The following is a 17,018-nucleotide window of genomic DNA, read 5'->3' on the forward strand; positions in this document are numbered from 1 at the left end:
ACCCAAACAAAATTAGTTCTCTTGTCAGCTTCTACCTTGTATGTCCCCAGGCATCAGTAAAATTGACTGCACGCTAGATTTTCAAAATTAGCCCTAATGTTAGCTATGTGTCTGGCAACCTCCAAGTTTCCAATGTTCTACTATATTACCCGTAAGGATGAATGTGTTACTTTTATATTTTGGCATTTACTCTTGCTGATGCGGCTTTTTTCCCTCTTCTCCAAATTAAAAATAATTTAGCTTTAACAATAAGAATGTGCACAAACATAATGCTGCATCTCTTTAAGCAACTAACTTTAGGCAATTAAATTAAATTAAAGCAAAAATATACAAAGGAAGAGAGGGAATTATTCAATTTAATATTGTTAATTTTATTAACATAGCTCTGTCTTATTTTGTGCAAAGTATTGGATAATGTGGCTCTCACTCTTCCCCCCATATCAGTATGCTGCTTTGCAGTAGGAGTCTACAAATTTAATTTTGCATTTCCATGATAAGCCAGAACCAAACTTTGCAGAACTGATTTTCTTGCAATACGTATTACTTCAGAGACAACCAGAGGTTAGCAGAAAAAAAGGAAAAGCTTTCCAGGAGGGAGTAAACGATGACATCTATTTTCCCTCGAAACAGGTTCATCTCATCCAGACCCACTGCATTTTAAAATAACATAAAAGAATACTGAACGCTGTCACCTTTTAAGTCAGATATGGTTTTAAAATAAAAGTGACTCCCTTAGAAAGGATATGCTAGAAGTGTGAAGTTGAATAGACAAATCCAAGAACACATTCCACATCAACTTTCAATCCCTAAATTTTATGTTCATACATTTAGAGTCAGAGATGAAAATCCCTTTAGGTACCAGATGCTGCAGATCAACTGAGAGAGAGCTCTTGGAGTTGTAATGTGCTGGAGGTCAAATCCCTGGCAAAGGCGCTTTGCCTGGCTGGTGTGGCGTGCTTATTACTTCACCTGTAAACAGCGGCTCTCAGAAAATCGGACCTAATGATCAGCCCAGCATCTCTGCAATAAAGAGGCCATAATCCGTGGGGGAAGCGAACTCTAATCAGGCCACATGCAGATTAAACTAACTGGGAGGAGTAAAAACTAGATTAAGATGTTCCTGCCTAATACCAGAAGATTATCGGGACATTTACCTCTTTAAATCCTAATTTATAGGAGCCTGGGTTAAGTTTATGAGTTTGTATTTGGTGCGATTACATGCTGCAGTTGGTTTTCCTCTGTATGGAGGAGATTCCGCTAGAAAGTGTTTTGCTTAGCACAATGCGGAGGCATTTGGGAGCAGGGGAACAGTTGCCAATGTACTGATATGTTTTATGACAAGTGAAATAAAGGCGCCCAGTTGAAACTGGTCAAATTAAGGAAATAACGGTAATCAGTTTTGTTTTAATGGCAACATTGCTTTAACGGTGTGTATGTATGAAATAGTTATAGGATAGGAGCATATAGATGCAGGTATGGAATCCTGTTCCTGTACTTTGAAACTTCTTGAACAAGGCTTGATTTTCTAGAAGTGTCTAACTGCTGCTCTTAGTTGAGCAAATCACTGCAAATAATTATCTGTAAATCCAATTTAATCTAAACACACAACTATTTATGTAAAGATATGAAGATAATACCACCTTGGCACCATGTTAGCGGTACTGCCACACTAAAATGATCTTTTTCTAAAGCGACAGGGACAAGAAATTACTGAGGCAATCATCAGAACATATTTTCTATTACCAGTCTCCAACTCTTACTAAATTGGTGTGTCTCAAACTTACCACCTGTGAGGCCACACAATGTGCAGTGGTCTTTGTGGATCATCAATTCCACCCAAAATGTCACAGGGATTAAAAGTCCTATTTTGTGTATTTTCCCGATGATGAGAACTCGAATTATCTGATGAGTTGCACGTTCTCCAGTCTGACTCCTGTGTTAACGAGCTACCCAGGTTTTCTCGGGGCACCGCATTGCAAGGTTCGGACTCTGAATTAGAATTCTTCAGTAAATTCTCAGAACCCTTCTGCTCCTGTTGGAAAGGAAGGGCCATAGATGGAGCGATGCCACCATTTCCTTTAAGGCTGAGAATCTTCTGTAAATGGGCTGTTTTGTGCTTGGGCATGAATCTGTTATGAAAAGGAAATGCAATACACTTTTAGTGAAAATACTATTTAAAACTTGCCCTTTACCTTTCTGTAAGGACACAATGATGGTGTAGAAAACTGATAAAAATAAACTAAACATATACCAAACATTCTAGAAAAAGTATAAAAGTAGTAGCCATCCAGAGAAAGTTCAAAACTTTGAAATCAGGTCACATCGTCTTTGAGTGGTTTTCAAAGTGTTTCTGTGGCTATAAAACCTACACTGTACATACTGTGAAAAATAAGAATAGAGAGATGATTTAACACTCTCCCTTCACTAGTCTTGCTGGAGTTCCATTCTACATTTTCCAGCCACTGCATGACCCAATGCATATTTTCAAGCCACACTTAATCATTACCCAACAAAAATGCTTGAAACTTCTTTGATTAACACTGGCCATTTCTACTCACATGATTGTTCTGTATCCTGGGCACCTGTACACACATTTTTATTAAATTGACATGGAGAGTATTTTTTGAAGGATATTTTTTCAATGCCATTCCTTCCCTGTCTTCCCAAAAAAGCTTTGCCACACAGAGTTTGGGTCTGTTACTTATTGCTAGAAGCAGCTAAATAAAATGAAACCAGGAAGCTCACCATTTACTGGGGAGCCAACCAGTAGCGCTTAGAACAGACACGAACAACCAACTAACCTGCGGTGGAATGCAAAAAGAACGAACATGTCACCTTTCAAAACAGAACGAGAGATTAAGTCTGACTTGGGGATCAGTAAAGACTTAAAGATGGTTTTAGTTGAGGGATTTTAAAGGCAGAGAGGGTCAAGTTCTAGACTGAGGGAATGTTGCGATCCAAGGAAAGGGTTGGGAAAGAACATAAACTCTTCAGGGAACAGCAAGCAATCCAAACAGGCTGGGGCCAGCGTCCAAAATGCAAGGTCCAAAGAGGTAGACTGAGGCCAGACAACAAGTGCTTTCTCAGAGTCCCTGAGGCCCATCTTGAGACTTCACCCCTTCCCTGGATTGTTGAGTAAGTGGAGAAATGGAGACTATATGCATTTAAGACATAGGTGAGGAAGAAGAACCATGGAAGGAGAGCAATAGGAACATTTGGAAGAGTAAAAAGAGAATCTGAGAGAGTAATATCACCCTATTGAAGTGAGGTTAAGATCCTCAAAAGGATGTCTAAGAAAGGAATCAAGAAACCTTAAAAATGCATAAAAAGGGGGTTGAAAGCATGGCACAGACACCAGAGCACCAGATAAGACAAGGAGCTTCTGGATCACTCCCTCTCCAAAGGGTAGTTCCTGTGGAGAGTGCAGTGAGAATCCAGCCTGAGAGTTACAGTGCGTGCCTTGAAGCGGGACAGGCAGAGAAAGAGAGCTTCAGAGAAGAACAGGGAAGTGAGGTCTGTTTTCCTCAATGGGGCACCTGTACATAGGGGTATTCACTTGGGTGTTTACTCGGGGACACTTGCTAGGGGAGGGAGATGGCTCCTGAAGAAACAGAAAAGTCTTACAAGACAGAAGTAGGAGGATAGCATAGCATGTAGGATTCTTGGCATGGGGGAAAGCAAGTCAGTCCTTATAAAAGAGAACAGACCAAGCCTTCTTACAAAGCTGAATGTAGAAGGAGAGAGAAGTGAAGGTGGAAAAAAAACAGTTTCAGGTGGCAGGTGTGGAATCTACAGTGTGTCACCAAAGCATTTAGACGAGGCCATTTATTTCACGCGAGGTGAGTAGAGGTGAAGGTAAGTATAAAAAGCGTGCTGAGGGACCATAATGGTGGAGGGGGCCGAGGATGTTCACTAGGCCTGAAGGCACCGACTGATGGGCAACACTAAGGAATAGGGCGGGCTCTGCTGTAAGCTGGAAACAAAGTCTTTGGCTGGAGTGTGCTGTGTATGTTACAGAATCAAAAAGCTTGTTTGGTGGGCCTCTGTACTTGTCTCATAAAGCTCTTTGAGAGAAATCACCTTCTACATAAGAACCCTCCCAGGTAATGAATACATGATTGTATAGAGATAGGTACAACACAAAAATAGTACTAACTCCTTTAGTATGCCCTAATAAAATAATACATTCATTCCTGATTGAAAAATAAAGAAACTTGGGCATATACCGATTACAGTTTCATATCTCACTGGTCTAAAATTATTATGGGAACTAACCAATTTTCTTCCTGAAACAAATTCAAGACATTGAGGAGATTCTAAGGAACTAAAAAGCAATGAAAAAGATCACCACAAAAGGCAAAATAAAAACAAAAAAACCCAAAACCAAAATCAAAACCAAAACCAAAGCAAAATGACAATATCTTAACTTCTTTTTTAAAGATTTTATTTATAAGTAATCTCTACACCCAACGTGGGGCTCAAACTCACAACCCCAAGATCAAGAGTTGCATGCTTTACCTACTGAGCCAGCCAGGCATCCCAACAGTATCTTAACCTCTAAACAAGTCAAACAAACAGAAAGAAAAGGAACATTTGTACATATCTGGAAAACTACAATAAAGTGAGTGAAGAAGCCTATTTGTTTATGTTGGAAAAAGGATGCTAGGCAAGTTTAAAAAGGATTTTAACAGAATTACAAATTTAGTGCACGAAAGATTCACAATTAAAAAAAAATCAGCGGGCATTGAAGCAACATAACTTTATCTTAGAGAACAGTATCATGACCCATCTTACTCTTAAAATCCATTTATATTGGCCAGCATGTGAGCAAAATTGCAAACGAAAAGGGATGGGAGACTGGCTAAAGGGTTGTAAACAATGAGAACTGGTAACTGACAGGGCATTTTGCTGTGGGCAAGGTGCTAGGCTTGCTTCTAAATGTTGGCAAGGATGAACAGGATCCCCTGCTAACACAAGTTGTGGATGGCTGACTTGATCAGTGGTGGTCAGTGGGGACATGGAAAGAGGCAGAACATAAATAGGGACAGTAAGCAAAAACTGAGCTTACTAATGTTATGAAATTGAAAAAAAAAATCCCAAATGCAAGTAAGACACATGGAAAACACTGAGATTGTCTGGAGTTTGACCAGAGGAGCCTGTGCTGAGTTGACCAGCAAACCGACGCCACTTTGTTATGGAGCTTGTTGTACAGAGAAGAAAGACACCAAGTCTGTGGGGAGAGAGGGCCATGCAAATGCTGGTTTCATCTGGGGCACCTGTAACTGTATATGTCTGAAAATTAGAGAGTTCTTAGAAGAGCAATAATAATGATTAAGGCAATGGAAGAATTGATTTATGAGGACAGATTAAAGGAGCTAAATATGAATAGTCTGGTTAAGTGACAAGTAGAGGGGTACATAACAGTAGTCTCCAAGGAAAGAGAATAATTATTTAGCCGGGTACAAAGGGGTATAACTAGAAGTAATGAGATGAAATTAAGAATGGGAAAATTTAAGCTGAATTTCAAGAAAAACTCCCTGATGGTATAATTTATTAGCCCACGGAATAAATTCCCTATGGAAATGCTATAGTGAGGGAAACTTAATAATAGGACTGGACAAAATACCAATAAATAATATAGATAATAATCCGGTATTTGAAAGAAGGTGGTTACATGCCATGCTTTCCTTGCTTAGAATATCTTCCCATATTTTTCTTTAATAGTCTGTTATATATAGTGATTGTTACCCAGATAAGTATTCAGGCAGTTAGCTAAATCAAAAAGGAAATATGTCCTTTAGGTGAGGTTAAGTTAAAATCACTTTACTCTTCATATACTCTGCAGTAGTAAGCTGAAATAATTTTTTACTACTTTGTTCTAGCAGAGCTGGTTGTGAAGCAAGCTGGACAAATGTATTAATATTTCTAAAAAACAAAACAAAACAAAACAAAACAATCCTCATCTACCATCCCACACAGAGTCTATTCTGATTGTGCCATGAAACTCATATTTTCATAGACATGTTTAATATAAACAGTTTATTGCCATAATAGAAATCAAAAAACTTTATTCCAGCTTTTCTAAATGTACCTCTATGGTCAATTACTTCACATCAATACCAAGATCAAATAGGCATAATACTAACAAGCAGTTTGCTTAATAATAGTCACCACACTAATTAACCCAACCAGAACATTCTTAATCAGATGCTATTTGTAATGTACAGTTAAGAGAAGCTTGGCAATAAACCGTTCTATGCTAAAAAAGAAAATAATACCTTACTGACGGGGTGAAACTGGCTTTTCTATAGAACTGGACAGAATGTGCTGTCCTGGCATTAACTCAAGAGAGTGAGTATGCAAATAGGCACATGTCTGAACACTTCCTTTCTCTTCCCGGGCTCCAAGTCTGGTGGAGGTGTTAATGAGAAGAGAAAAGGTCCTGAGATAAGGAGTGAAAGAGAGAAAAGAGTCAGAAGAAAACCAGTGGGCAGCCTTGTAGAGCTTAAGCCAGATTTGCCTTTTAATAACCTCCCAATTTTTCTTAAAGAAATGCTGCCCACCTGAATCACAGAAAGTCTTTCCCTCTTTCTGAGTCTCTCAGCTCTATCAGAACCTGTTTTTACAGGTTCAGAAATATTCTGATTACTGTAATCATTTGCAATCTGTTATTAGCCATGGAGCCCTCCCCCAACTTTTTTCCCAACCAACAGCCAATCTGTGTAACAGAGGTAGAGCCTCTCTCCCGCCTCCTCTCCCCACAAACACCCTTCCTTCCTCACCACGTCTGTCCTCCAACATGGTTCCAGAGACACCGCCACAAAACTTCAGTACTATGTTGGGTAATGTTCAAAGACACAGATGGTGTATGTACTTTCTAGATCTAAATTTGCTTGCTTTTTGCCATCCCCACATGCAAACACACACACCTAGAGCTGGACCTATAGGAATGGACTTATTCAGATCAACCTGGAAAGACTAGATTTCAGAGTAGCTTTAAATGGTATTAAGACTGACGGCAAATGCAGGAAATGCTCTAGGCACCTTAGCTTATTTCTGCTAAAGTTGAGAGGCTAGAGTTTGTTTAGTTGACTAATAGAGATAGTCAAAAGGAAGGTGATAAAATAAAGCAAGTCAAGTAAACTTAGTACATTAATATTGATTCATGTGTTGTTGAAGAGAGTACCATGGCTGAAATGTATGTCATGGTGGAATACGCTGCTTACAAATATCTTCTTGAGAGATTTCAATAAAAAGTACTTAATATAGTGAGTTCAACGTATAGTATCTCATAAATACCCACAGATGAGTCCACAAGACAGAGATTATCAATGGTCTTGTTTCTCAAAACAGATTTGGAAGACAGCACATGAAAAATGATGCAAATTAGTAGATGATTAAAGAGAAAGACACCATAACTGGTCAAAGATGATTCCAGATTTGAGCCAAGGCAGAAGGAGGAGCGTGTTAGCAACTGAAATAAGGAAAATGGCCTGCATGTGGGGCAGAAGAGGGAGCTGATGAAGCTCAGCCCTTCTAGACATAGCTTGGGTTTGAGGGAGGGAGAGTGGTATGGCCACGGTGTTGTATGGCTCAGGATGAAGTTTTAACAAAGTGTGTTTTGTGAAACACTAGAGAAGGTTTTGTGAGAAAACATGTTTGGCAAATGCTGGGTTAAACAGAGCGAAACATTTCTTTGTTAAAGAACTTCCCAAAGTACAAGCTGGTGTGTACTAGAAATATGTTCATTCATTCATTCTTTAGTTTAGTCAAAAAATATTTATTGAGCACCTATTATGTAATAGGAATATTACATTTATCGTTTCTCAAACTTAACACTTAATGAAACAAGGACTCCCCTACCCCCAAGGATGCACTTTAAGAATTAATATTCAACAAAGGATATTCTGGGAAAAACTACTGGAGACCCTAGGTGATGCGCAGCCAGAGTATGAACAGCAAGCAAGGGGGCGGCATATTTTATATGGTAGGCATGACAGAATGAGTGGGGGAAATGCATTCCCACAAGAAAATGATGAAACTCAAACCAAAGGCCATACACCAAGGCCACATATCAGTAGACAAAAGGAAGTTTGAAAGAAATGAGGAGAATCTGAAAAAAAGTGACAGGAGATATGGTTCCAGGCTAGTATGGATGACAGCAGAAAAAAAATATCATTTGATTTTATCATAGCCATTTCTCTGGATTCTTGGATATAAACCATATTGAGAATTGAGGAGAAAAGAAAGAGAAATCAAAGATAAATAACTTTTCCAAAACCAACTGGGAAGACACATCCAGGCAGTGTAGTGATCTAAGTTCTTGGGTGATTTATAACAAAAACTATTCACTGTTTCCAAACAATGTGCTGGAAATTAATTACAAAATTAACATTTTTAGAATTTAGCCACATAAGCAAATATCAAAGATAATTAAAAAATCATGCTAGCCCACATGTGTCCAATATATCACTTATATGGTAAGCAGACTTATATAAAACTAGAAACTATAAAAGTAAAAAATCTTGATCTAGCATTCTCATGTGTTCACATACACCCCCCTGTATCTCTTGCCACACTATCTTCACTAAATAAAGGAATCACAAGCAAGGAAATCCATCATAATTAAAAGTAGATGTTGGGAGACCACAACATTAAACAGAAAGACAGACTTAGGCTTGGTTGGTTGGTTGTAGGATGGTTGCTCTTCTTTCCTGGAGATGGCTAAGGGCTAACACTCATAAAATAGATGGCACATGTCTATGGACACTGTTTCAATAAGAAACTCCTGGCGGAACAAAATAGGAACAAATTCAAATCATAGACGAGTCAATCATAATCCACACGCACATAGCACAAATGCTTTGGGGGAACAGCCATCCACCACCACTGTGGCTGCTTAGGCCATGCTGTTTAGATGTTCAGTGTTTGGTGCCTGAACCAAGTTTCATCTCTCGTGGTATGAATTTGCAAAGCCGACATGCAATATTGACAGCACGAGGGCACTGGGCAAGGGTGTCTCACTGCAACTACGAAGAATCTGTTTTGTGACAAGATAGAAAAACAGAATCCAGACACGAGCTGCAGTCAAAATGAACAGGCAAACCCTACTTATTAGCCTGAGAAATGCACGCTGAGACGGAGAGCAAATTTGTGGTTATCAGACTGGCCTCATTATCTCTGCCTGGCCCCAGAGAGGACACCCTCAGGGATGACAGCACCTTCTTCTAAAGGCCACCCAAAGGACAAGCTGCAGTTCCTGCCCTGGTGGAGGGCCACCACTTTCCGAAGGCTGTCCCTTCAATGGTTGGGATTTATGGCTATCCTAGGAAAATATGGTCCCGTGCTCATGAGTCTATTCCTTTTCCTTTTTCTTTCCCACCACCACATTCCTGAAAATCCAACACTTCCCACATACCTTACTTATACCATTTGTTTATATGACCTCTTCTGACAATATGGTTTATGTGGTTAGTATTACTTAACTTAAACAATTATGCCTCAAGTCCCCATTCTCTCTTGATTTCAGAGTGTTTTGGATTGTATACATTGCTAATTTAACTGCCTACTAGCATGAGCCGTTTGTCTTGTGCAATTTTATAAAATTCCTTCAGAATAAATATACTCTTCTCACCAAAAATTTAAGGTCCTTATAAATGTATGAGATGAAAAGCTACCTTGCATGTTGACAGAAAAATGTTTATCAAATCCAGAGCCAGTCTTGTGAGCATATGCATGCTTACTTCTCATGAGCTCCACTCCTCCCAAAAAAGAGTTCTCTCAGAACAATAAAATCCTCTAGTTTACACAAGGTTTACTATAGCAATTCAACACAGTTAGGCAGAGCTGTAGGCTAAACTGCAAACAGGGAATCTTTATTCTCCCACCTCCGTTTCAAGCATTAACCACCCCCCCCCAAGATGTTTGTACTACTTTCTGATTGCCCGGGTCCCCCTGCTGTCTGCCACACCTACCACATGTCTCTTTGTAGCCTATATGTTGGAACTAAGCCCCACTTTGGATCCAGCCCTGCATCATGCCCTGCTCTCCATTGTTGGTTTTCTTGGGGACTAACCTTAAATTCCCACAATGTCTCACCTTCTATGCTCAATGTGTTGCACCCTTCAAAAGGGGCAGTACCTTTACTCAAGGGAACTTACCACAAATGGGATCATTTCAAATACCATAGCAAGCCTATGCAAAAGATGATTTGGGGAGCACAGGTGGAGAGAAATCTCTGTGAAGCACCTTAAGGAACTCCACTCAAGCAACGGGCATGTTGAACAGAGGTTAATCCAGGCTGTCTCAGTACACAGGCACTTCCTGTATTTGTAAATTTATTCAAATCACTTAATTTCTCTGAACCTCAGTTTCTTAATGTATAAACTGCGATAGTGTCTGTTTTTGCAAATTTGTTGAGAGGATTAAAAGAGCATTGTACCCTGTAGAGGAGCTGAGTAAATCTAAATAAACTTCCCATGCTTTTGGTCATTCAGGTTGGCACCCGTACTAAGGACTTAGCGCTAAGGCCATCTTGGATAACACCAGATTTCCTAGTTAGTCCGTGAATGAGAAACTGTAATCAGTCAACAAATATTCACTCAACAAACATTTCAGCTCCTCCTATATCATATCTGTATTGACAAAGCCTTTAGTGCACATGTAGTAACATTTTATGCCAACTTATTTTGGTCTCTTAGCCAAATTAATTAATTGTAAATTATCCACATCACTTTTAAACTATACTGTTTACTGATTCTATTACTAAAATGATCTAATTTTTCTATTCAAACTTAATAACTTGCTCATCATTTGTTTCATTAGTAACTCAGAAGCAAAACCTTAAAACCTTCTATCCTTTCACCTTAGTTAATGATAGTATATAAAAAATGAAAACTGTGGATCTGAGGTAATCTCTTTCAAGCAGGAGGAGTAGCTGTTTCACATGTACCTAGACTCAGTAAGCTCCTTTGCTAGGATTTACCTTGTTGGCGGGTAAATGGTCTCACTACTCTGGGAATCCCAGGTCTTCTACAGGACCAATAAAGCATCGAAGGAAACTCTAAAAATGATCTCTAATCACATGTTGTAGTCCATGATTTTTTTTTTTTAAAGATTTTATTTATTTACTTGACAGAGATAGAGACAGCCAGCGAGAGAGGGAACACAAGCAGGGGGAATGGGAGAGGAAGAAGCAGGCTCATATCAGAGGAGCCTGATGTGGGGCTCGATCCCATAACGCCGGGATCACGCCCTGAGCCGAAGGCAGACGCTTAACCGCCGTGCCACCCAGGCGCCCCTGATTTTTTTTTTTTTTTTTTTGAGAAGCCATTATTTGGAAGTTGAAAGCAGGACGGTAAAATGTGTTGATAGTAAAGAAAGGATTGCTTTCTTCTTTCCAAATAAATATAAGAATTCCCCTATGGCAGTGTTTCCAATTGGAGACTCTCCCTTAGAGCATGATGTCACTTTACTGGTGCTGTGGACTGGATGGTGTTCCCTCAAAATTCGTAGGTTGAAACCCTAACCCCTAATGTGACTATGTCTGGAGATAGGATCTTTAGGAGGTAACAAGGTTTAGATGAGGTCATAATGGGCCCTAATCCAATAGAACTGTGGCCTTCTAAGAAGCAGAAGAGATCTCTCTCTGTCTCTCTCCTTCCCCTCCTCCTTTCCACCACCACATGTGAGGATATGTAGCCACAAGGCAGCTATCTGTAAGCCAGGAAGAGAGCCCTACTCAAAACCAACCATACACGCACACTGTTCTCAGGTGTACAGTTGTCAGAACTGTGAGAAAATATGTATCTGCTGTTTAAACCACCCACTCCATGGTACTTTTTTTTTTTTTTTTTTTTGCAGCCTGAGATGACCAATACAAATGGATACTGCTGTGGAAAAAGGAGAGAGGGTCAACACTGTGACATGTGAAATTTCCTGAACACAGTATCAGGAAACCAACAGAGTAGAAGGCACCATATTTATGTTGACAGGCTGTGACAACAAGAGAATATTGTTGAAGAAGAAAGAGTTGACTATCAAAACTGATAAAAGAATTTGGGGGATAAAGAGGAGGAAATGTCTGTGAATTTTATTGTGAAGCACAAAATGGTACCTGTTTATTAAGAATTAAGAAAAAAGAATAGAAAATGGAGTTTTAGGAAAGACAATATTCTTAAAAATTTGGTTGTGAATAAAGTCACTTAATCTCTCTAAACCTGGGTTTTCTCACCTGATCAATGAGAATACTGCCAGTCATAGACTTCTCTAGAAGAAAAAGGGTCAAAACATTCTACCAAATGTACTGGTTATCTTACAGTCCTCATTCATGGGCAAAGGGGCACACTGGGTCAGGGGGCTCTAGGCACACTGCCTGGCTTCAAATTCAGGGCTCTGCCACCAATTAGGTGACCCGGGGAAAGCGCTTTTTTCTTTAAGTATCGGTCATTTCATCTGTAAAATGGGGATAATATTAAGGCTGCCTTGCAGAGTGATGTTTTCCATGTTGCTTGGCACATAGTAAGAGGCCAGTAAATACTACTGTTTTTTATTATTAATAATAATGGTGAAGATTATCATCATTATGTTGTCATGATTACTAAAGAGATACTCGACTCCACTGCCATTTCATGGTGAAACCTACTTTCTGAACCAGACAAACTTTTTTTAAGATATGTTTTTCTTGTTAACTCTAACCAGTTACACTTTAGCCATCCGTTTAAGGCAGGCATTTTAATACGTTACCTTATTTTCATTTGTGTACTAATCAAAGATTTGTACTCATGCCTAGAGGCACATTAATTACAAAAAGGCCTCATGTTATAAATCAAACAAATATATTTTTCCCTCTTTATTTGTTTCCTATGTTTTCCTGCCTTTCACTCTCCTGTCTTTCCTTTTATTCTTTTCATTTTTCTAACTGATATTTTCCATTTTTCCCCCCCTTCTTAAAGCTGCATAAACCAAGAAAGTAAAACCAGGAAATTTAAAACATCAGTTTCCAGGTCTCTGAAGCATGAACAGACGGGCATCAAAAAATCTAGTCTTTTTTTTTTTTTATTTGCCCATCCACAACCTGAATAAATCAAAATTACCAGCAAATCCAACTTCTAGCACAACCCGCTTTTTTTCCCCCCCGCTACCACATTAAATGCTATGGCACTAAGTATTGATTTACTTCAAGGTCTGATTCTATTGCTGCCTAATTGTTAAGCCATAGAAACTGACTTTATTCTGAACTGATATTAGAAGACACAGTTTTGTTAATATTACACGTGAAATGAAGCATTCAAGTGTACAAAGTGAGTGTACAAACATTCCCACTTACTTCAGGTTTTCAATACTTTCTGGTATTTCTAAGTTTGGAAAACAGGGGTAAAAATATAACAGATGGGTAAACCACTGGGGTATTCCTAGAACATAACCATGGCTTGAAAGCAAAGAAAAACCTAAAGCACTTAGTGAAAATACTGAGTGAAAAAGGTTCAGAGAAAAAGAGCCATTCCATCACCGTTAAACAAACATTGGAGTGCCTAGTATATGCCGAGCGAATAGCCAAGTTGCACTCATGGACCACACAATGTGCTAGGTGCTCTGATCAGAAAAATAGGTGTTAGGATGATGGGAACGCAGTCCTGGAGGTGGGGTTAGCAACAAGGAAGGCAGTCTAGAGAAGATCTGGTTAAAGATCTTCTTTATAGCAACAAGATCTAGGTGGGGTTAGCAACAAGAAGGCTGTCTAGATCTTTCAGCCGAGGCTGCAGTGGTGTTTGGAAGTTAGCCAGTGTGGTAGTGAGAGGTGGGCTGTGCTAAGAGTAATAGCATGTGCAAAGGGCCTGCAGGGAAAACATGTCCAGGCATAAAAAACAAAAAATATGGTCAGAGTGTCAACTGGGGGTGAATAGGAGTGAAGGTGGGGGAGGGGAGGGACAAAAATGAGGCCCAAGGTATAACCAGGGGAAAGCTCTTCTGCCCTTAATAATCCAAGGGAAGCTGTTTGTGGCCATTTGAAAAGTTTACAGGCAGATTGGGGCTGAATAAACACTCTGCAGCAGTGTGAAGAATGGACTGGGGGTAGCAGAGCAGAGCAAATACCAATTTTAAATCCCTCTTGCCTTTTGAATCTCCATTAAAATAATGGTATGGGAATTTTTTAAAAATAGGGATAGACTTTCAAGGACGAAGAGGAAAATTGAGAAAGATGACAATAGGAAAGAAATGTCAACTAAATTTCAGAAGATGGAAAGCAGACAGATGAGTGGTGTTTGAGCACAGAGGAGGAGGCAGACCACGTCTATGCGTGCAGATGATTTTGCCTGTGCATGTGCTGTTAGCCAAAGCAGCAGCTTATTTGTTCCAGACAAACTCCAAACGCTCAGGTATCAGACATACCAGGTACCTCTGGAGGCGCAGGTGCAGAGCAGAATTGAAAACAGAACGGGTAGCACTTCTATACGAAGTGAGCACAAACCCCTCTGATCACTTCCTGGAGCCCAGGGCAGCCAGGGGTCTACCTCCCATCCACCCTCTCCCCTCACCGCCCACTCCTCACCTCAACAGCAGAAAGGAGGCTTCCTCACCAGAAGGGCTGAACCCCAGACACCAGGTAAGGCTCAAGGCAAGGGTGAGGGAAACTAAGTGAAAGAGCGTCCGTTTATGGGTGATGCCTCTCTAACGCCCTTCCCAAACCATTTGGCTCTCAGACAGCAATAGATTCCCTATCCAGGCTACTAGAGGAGCCTTTCTCTGGAAACTCACTGGACTGACCTGTCGCCAATGACGTGTGGGGATACCAAAACAAAATGAGTGAATCCCTGTTTCCTCATTCTATGAAAAGTGTCACAAGGCCATGAGCCCTGTCTCTGAAACATTAAATACCTTTCAGGGTCTCACTCTCAAATATGAATGGAGAGCCAGGGACCATCAGACATTTGAGGAAAACTATTCAAATGAAATAAGACAAAGCAAACAAGTACAGAAAAGGAAGCTGAAAGAAACTGAGACAGAAGGAAGAGTAGAAGAAAGCTTAAAAAAAAATTCCTATAATATCCACCGTGATAAAATAAGATTTTTGCATTCATGGTGAGAAAAACTGAATGCAATAACAAAGGACATTCAAGAACAAAGAAGAGTGCTTGCGAACAGAAATATTTTAACTGAAAAAGAATCAGAAGAATTGGATGATAAAGTTGAGAAAATTTTATAGAAAGTAGGAAACCAAAAATAAAGAATAAAGTAAGAGAAGCAATAACAAAATGAGGCCCACCCAAATTTCAATATTGATGAGTACGAGTTGAAGAAAGTGAAGATGAGGAAATCATGGGGGAGAAAATCAAAGAAACAACATAAGAAAATTCTTTGTGCTGAAGGGAATGAGTGACCAGAATAAGAGAGGAACAAAAATCTAATCCAAGCAGAATTTTGGAATTTCATACCAGGGATGAAAAGGAAAATCTCACGCAGGAAGAGTCACATGCAAGTGATCAGAAATAGACAGGAATCAGACTTCTCAATAGGAAGTTCAAAAAGTAGAAAACAATAGAACATTACTTCAAACTTAAGAGGTAAATGATTTTCAATGAGAGCTCAAAACTCAGTCAAATGTCAATCAAATGTGAGATAATAGGATAAAGGCTTTTTGAGACACCCGAGTTCTTAAGAAATTTTAGCTCCTGTGGACATACCTTGTGGTAGATAACACCACACTAAAAGGAGAAAGGAAAACAAAGAACAGAGAGACACAGGATCAAGGAAATGGTTGACTCAAGGGCCCAGAAAGCAACTAGAAGGAAGAGGAACCAGAGAATGGAGGCCTCCAGGATGGAGGTATCCAAGGAAAAACATGGAAATGATAGGTTTTCTGATGTGACTGGCCATATCAAGATTATGAGTCAGTAACAGCGACAGAGCTTGGGAATGAGTTTGGGGTAGTGACAGACACCAGGCAGGTAAAGCCAATGCAATAATTAGCTTCAGGAAAAAGTGAAGAGTTGTTCAAGGAAGAAAACCTAATCAGGGAATACAATGATGCTCAGCAGGGAACATTTTTTTACATAGCAATAAGGCTATAGACACAGGGTATTTAATTAACCAAAAGCTGAGATATAGCCATATTGGAAGGATAGGGTGAGGGAAAGCGTGTGTGTGTGTGTGTGTGCGCGTGCACGCGCACATGCATACTCAAGATTGTAAAAGAGCTAACCAAATCATTTCTACTGGTAGGAAGTAAATAGATAATATCTATTTTAAAAATCAAGAAACAGCAAGACAAGAAAAAATAAACATTTTGTCAGTCGTAGCCTCTGAAGGTGGGAGAATTTAGGGGTGGGAAGGATTGTGGAAAAGGATTTTGCTTCGTACTACAGATTTTTTTGTATTCCCTGGCTTTTAAAACTAAATATATGTATTACCTTGAGAATTCATGATTTTAATAATCTCTGGAAATTTCTTGTCCAAATCTCTTTGAATATGCCTCTAACACTTTCTCTGATTTTTCCTTCTGAAGTCCTATTAGACATGTGTTGGATTCTTATCCTTTTATTTCTTAAGATCTAGCTTCTAGGTCACTAATTCTCCCTTCACACATGTCTAATATTCAATGTCTCGACTGAGTTCATTTTAATGAATATATTAAAATTCTACTTAGTCCTTTAAAAATATGCATTTATTTTTATAGTATCTTTTATTTCTCATGTTATAAATTTATTTTTATGCTACTAATTTTTTAAAAAATTTGCTTTTTCTTTTCTATCCAGAAGTTTCAGTATTTGAAGTTCTTAAGGGACTAAGCCCACAGTCAATTGTTAGAGCCAGTTCCTGACTTGCTAAACTGTAATAGATATTGGACAGGAAACATCAGAAGAGGTTTTGAGGAGAGGTGAGGATGACAGACAGGTATTGATCACTATGCTTGGAAAGAGCTATAGATTTACCAAAGTGAGGCAACAGAGAGAGATTTGTACCTAAGTTTTATCCTTCCTTAAAAATGCATCAGTTTTCTAAATTCTAAGACATTTATT

At 39.3% G+C, this 17,018-nt stretch overlaps 1 protein-coding gene across 13 annotated transcripts in view; it reads right to left on the minus strand.

Annotated features, from left to right (window-relative positions):
• GTDC1 (glycosyltransferase like domain containing 1) overlaps positions 1–17,018 on the minus strand; it is a 374,816-nt gene that overhangs the window by 61,294 nt on the left and 296,504 nt on the right. For 10 of the 13 annotated variants that reach the window (XR_004623455.1, XM_034654524.1, XM_034654521.1 and 7 more), the window contains one exon: positions 1,785–2,129. The exons of the other annotated variants lie outside the window; for them this stretch is intronic. Coding sequence is in view for 9 of the 10 variants with exons in the window: in XM_034654524.1 (XP_034510415.1) it covers positions 1,785–2,129 (345 nt within the window). In the remaining variant the exon portion in view is untranslated. The remainder of the gene's footprint in view (positions 1–1,784; positions 2,130–17,018) is intronic. 13 annotated transcript variants of the gene reach the window in all.

The sequence above is a fragment of the Ailuropoda melanoleuca genome, chromosome 2, assembly GCF_002007445.2.
Source record: "Ailuropoda melanoleuca isolate Jingjing chromosome 2, ASM200744v2, whole genome shotgun sequence".
NCBI lineage: Eukaryota > Metazoa > Chordata > Mammalia > Carnivora > Ursidae > Ailuropoda > Ailuropoda melanoleuca.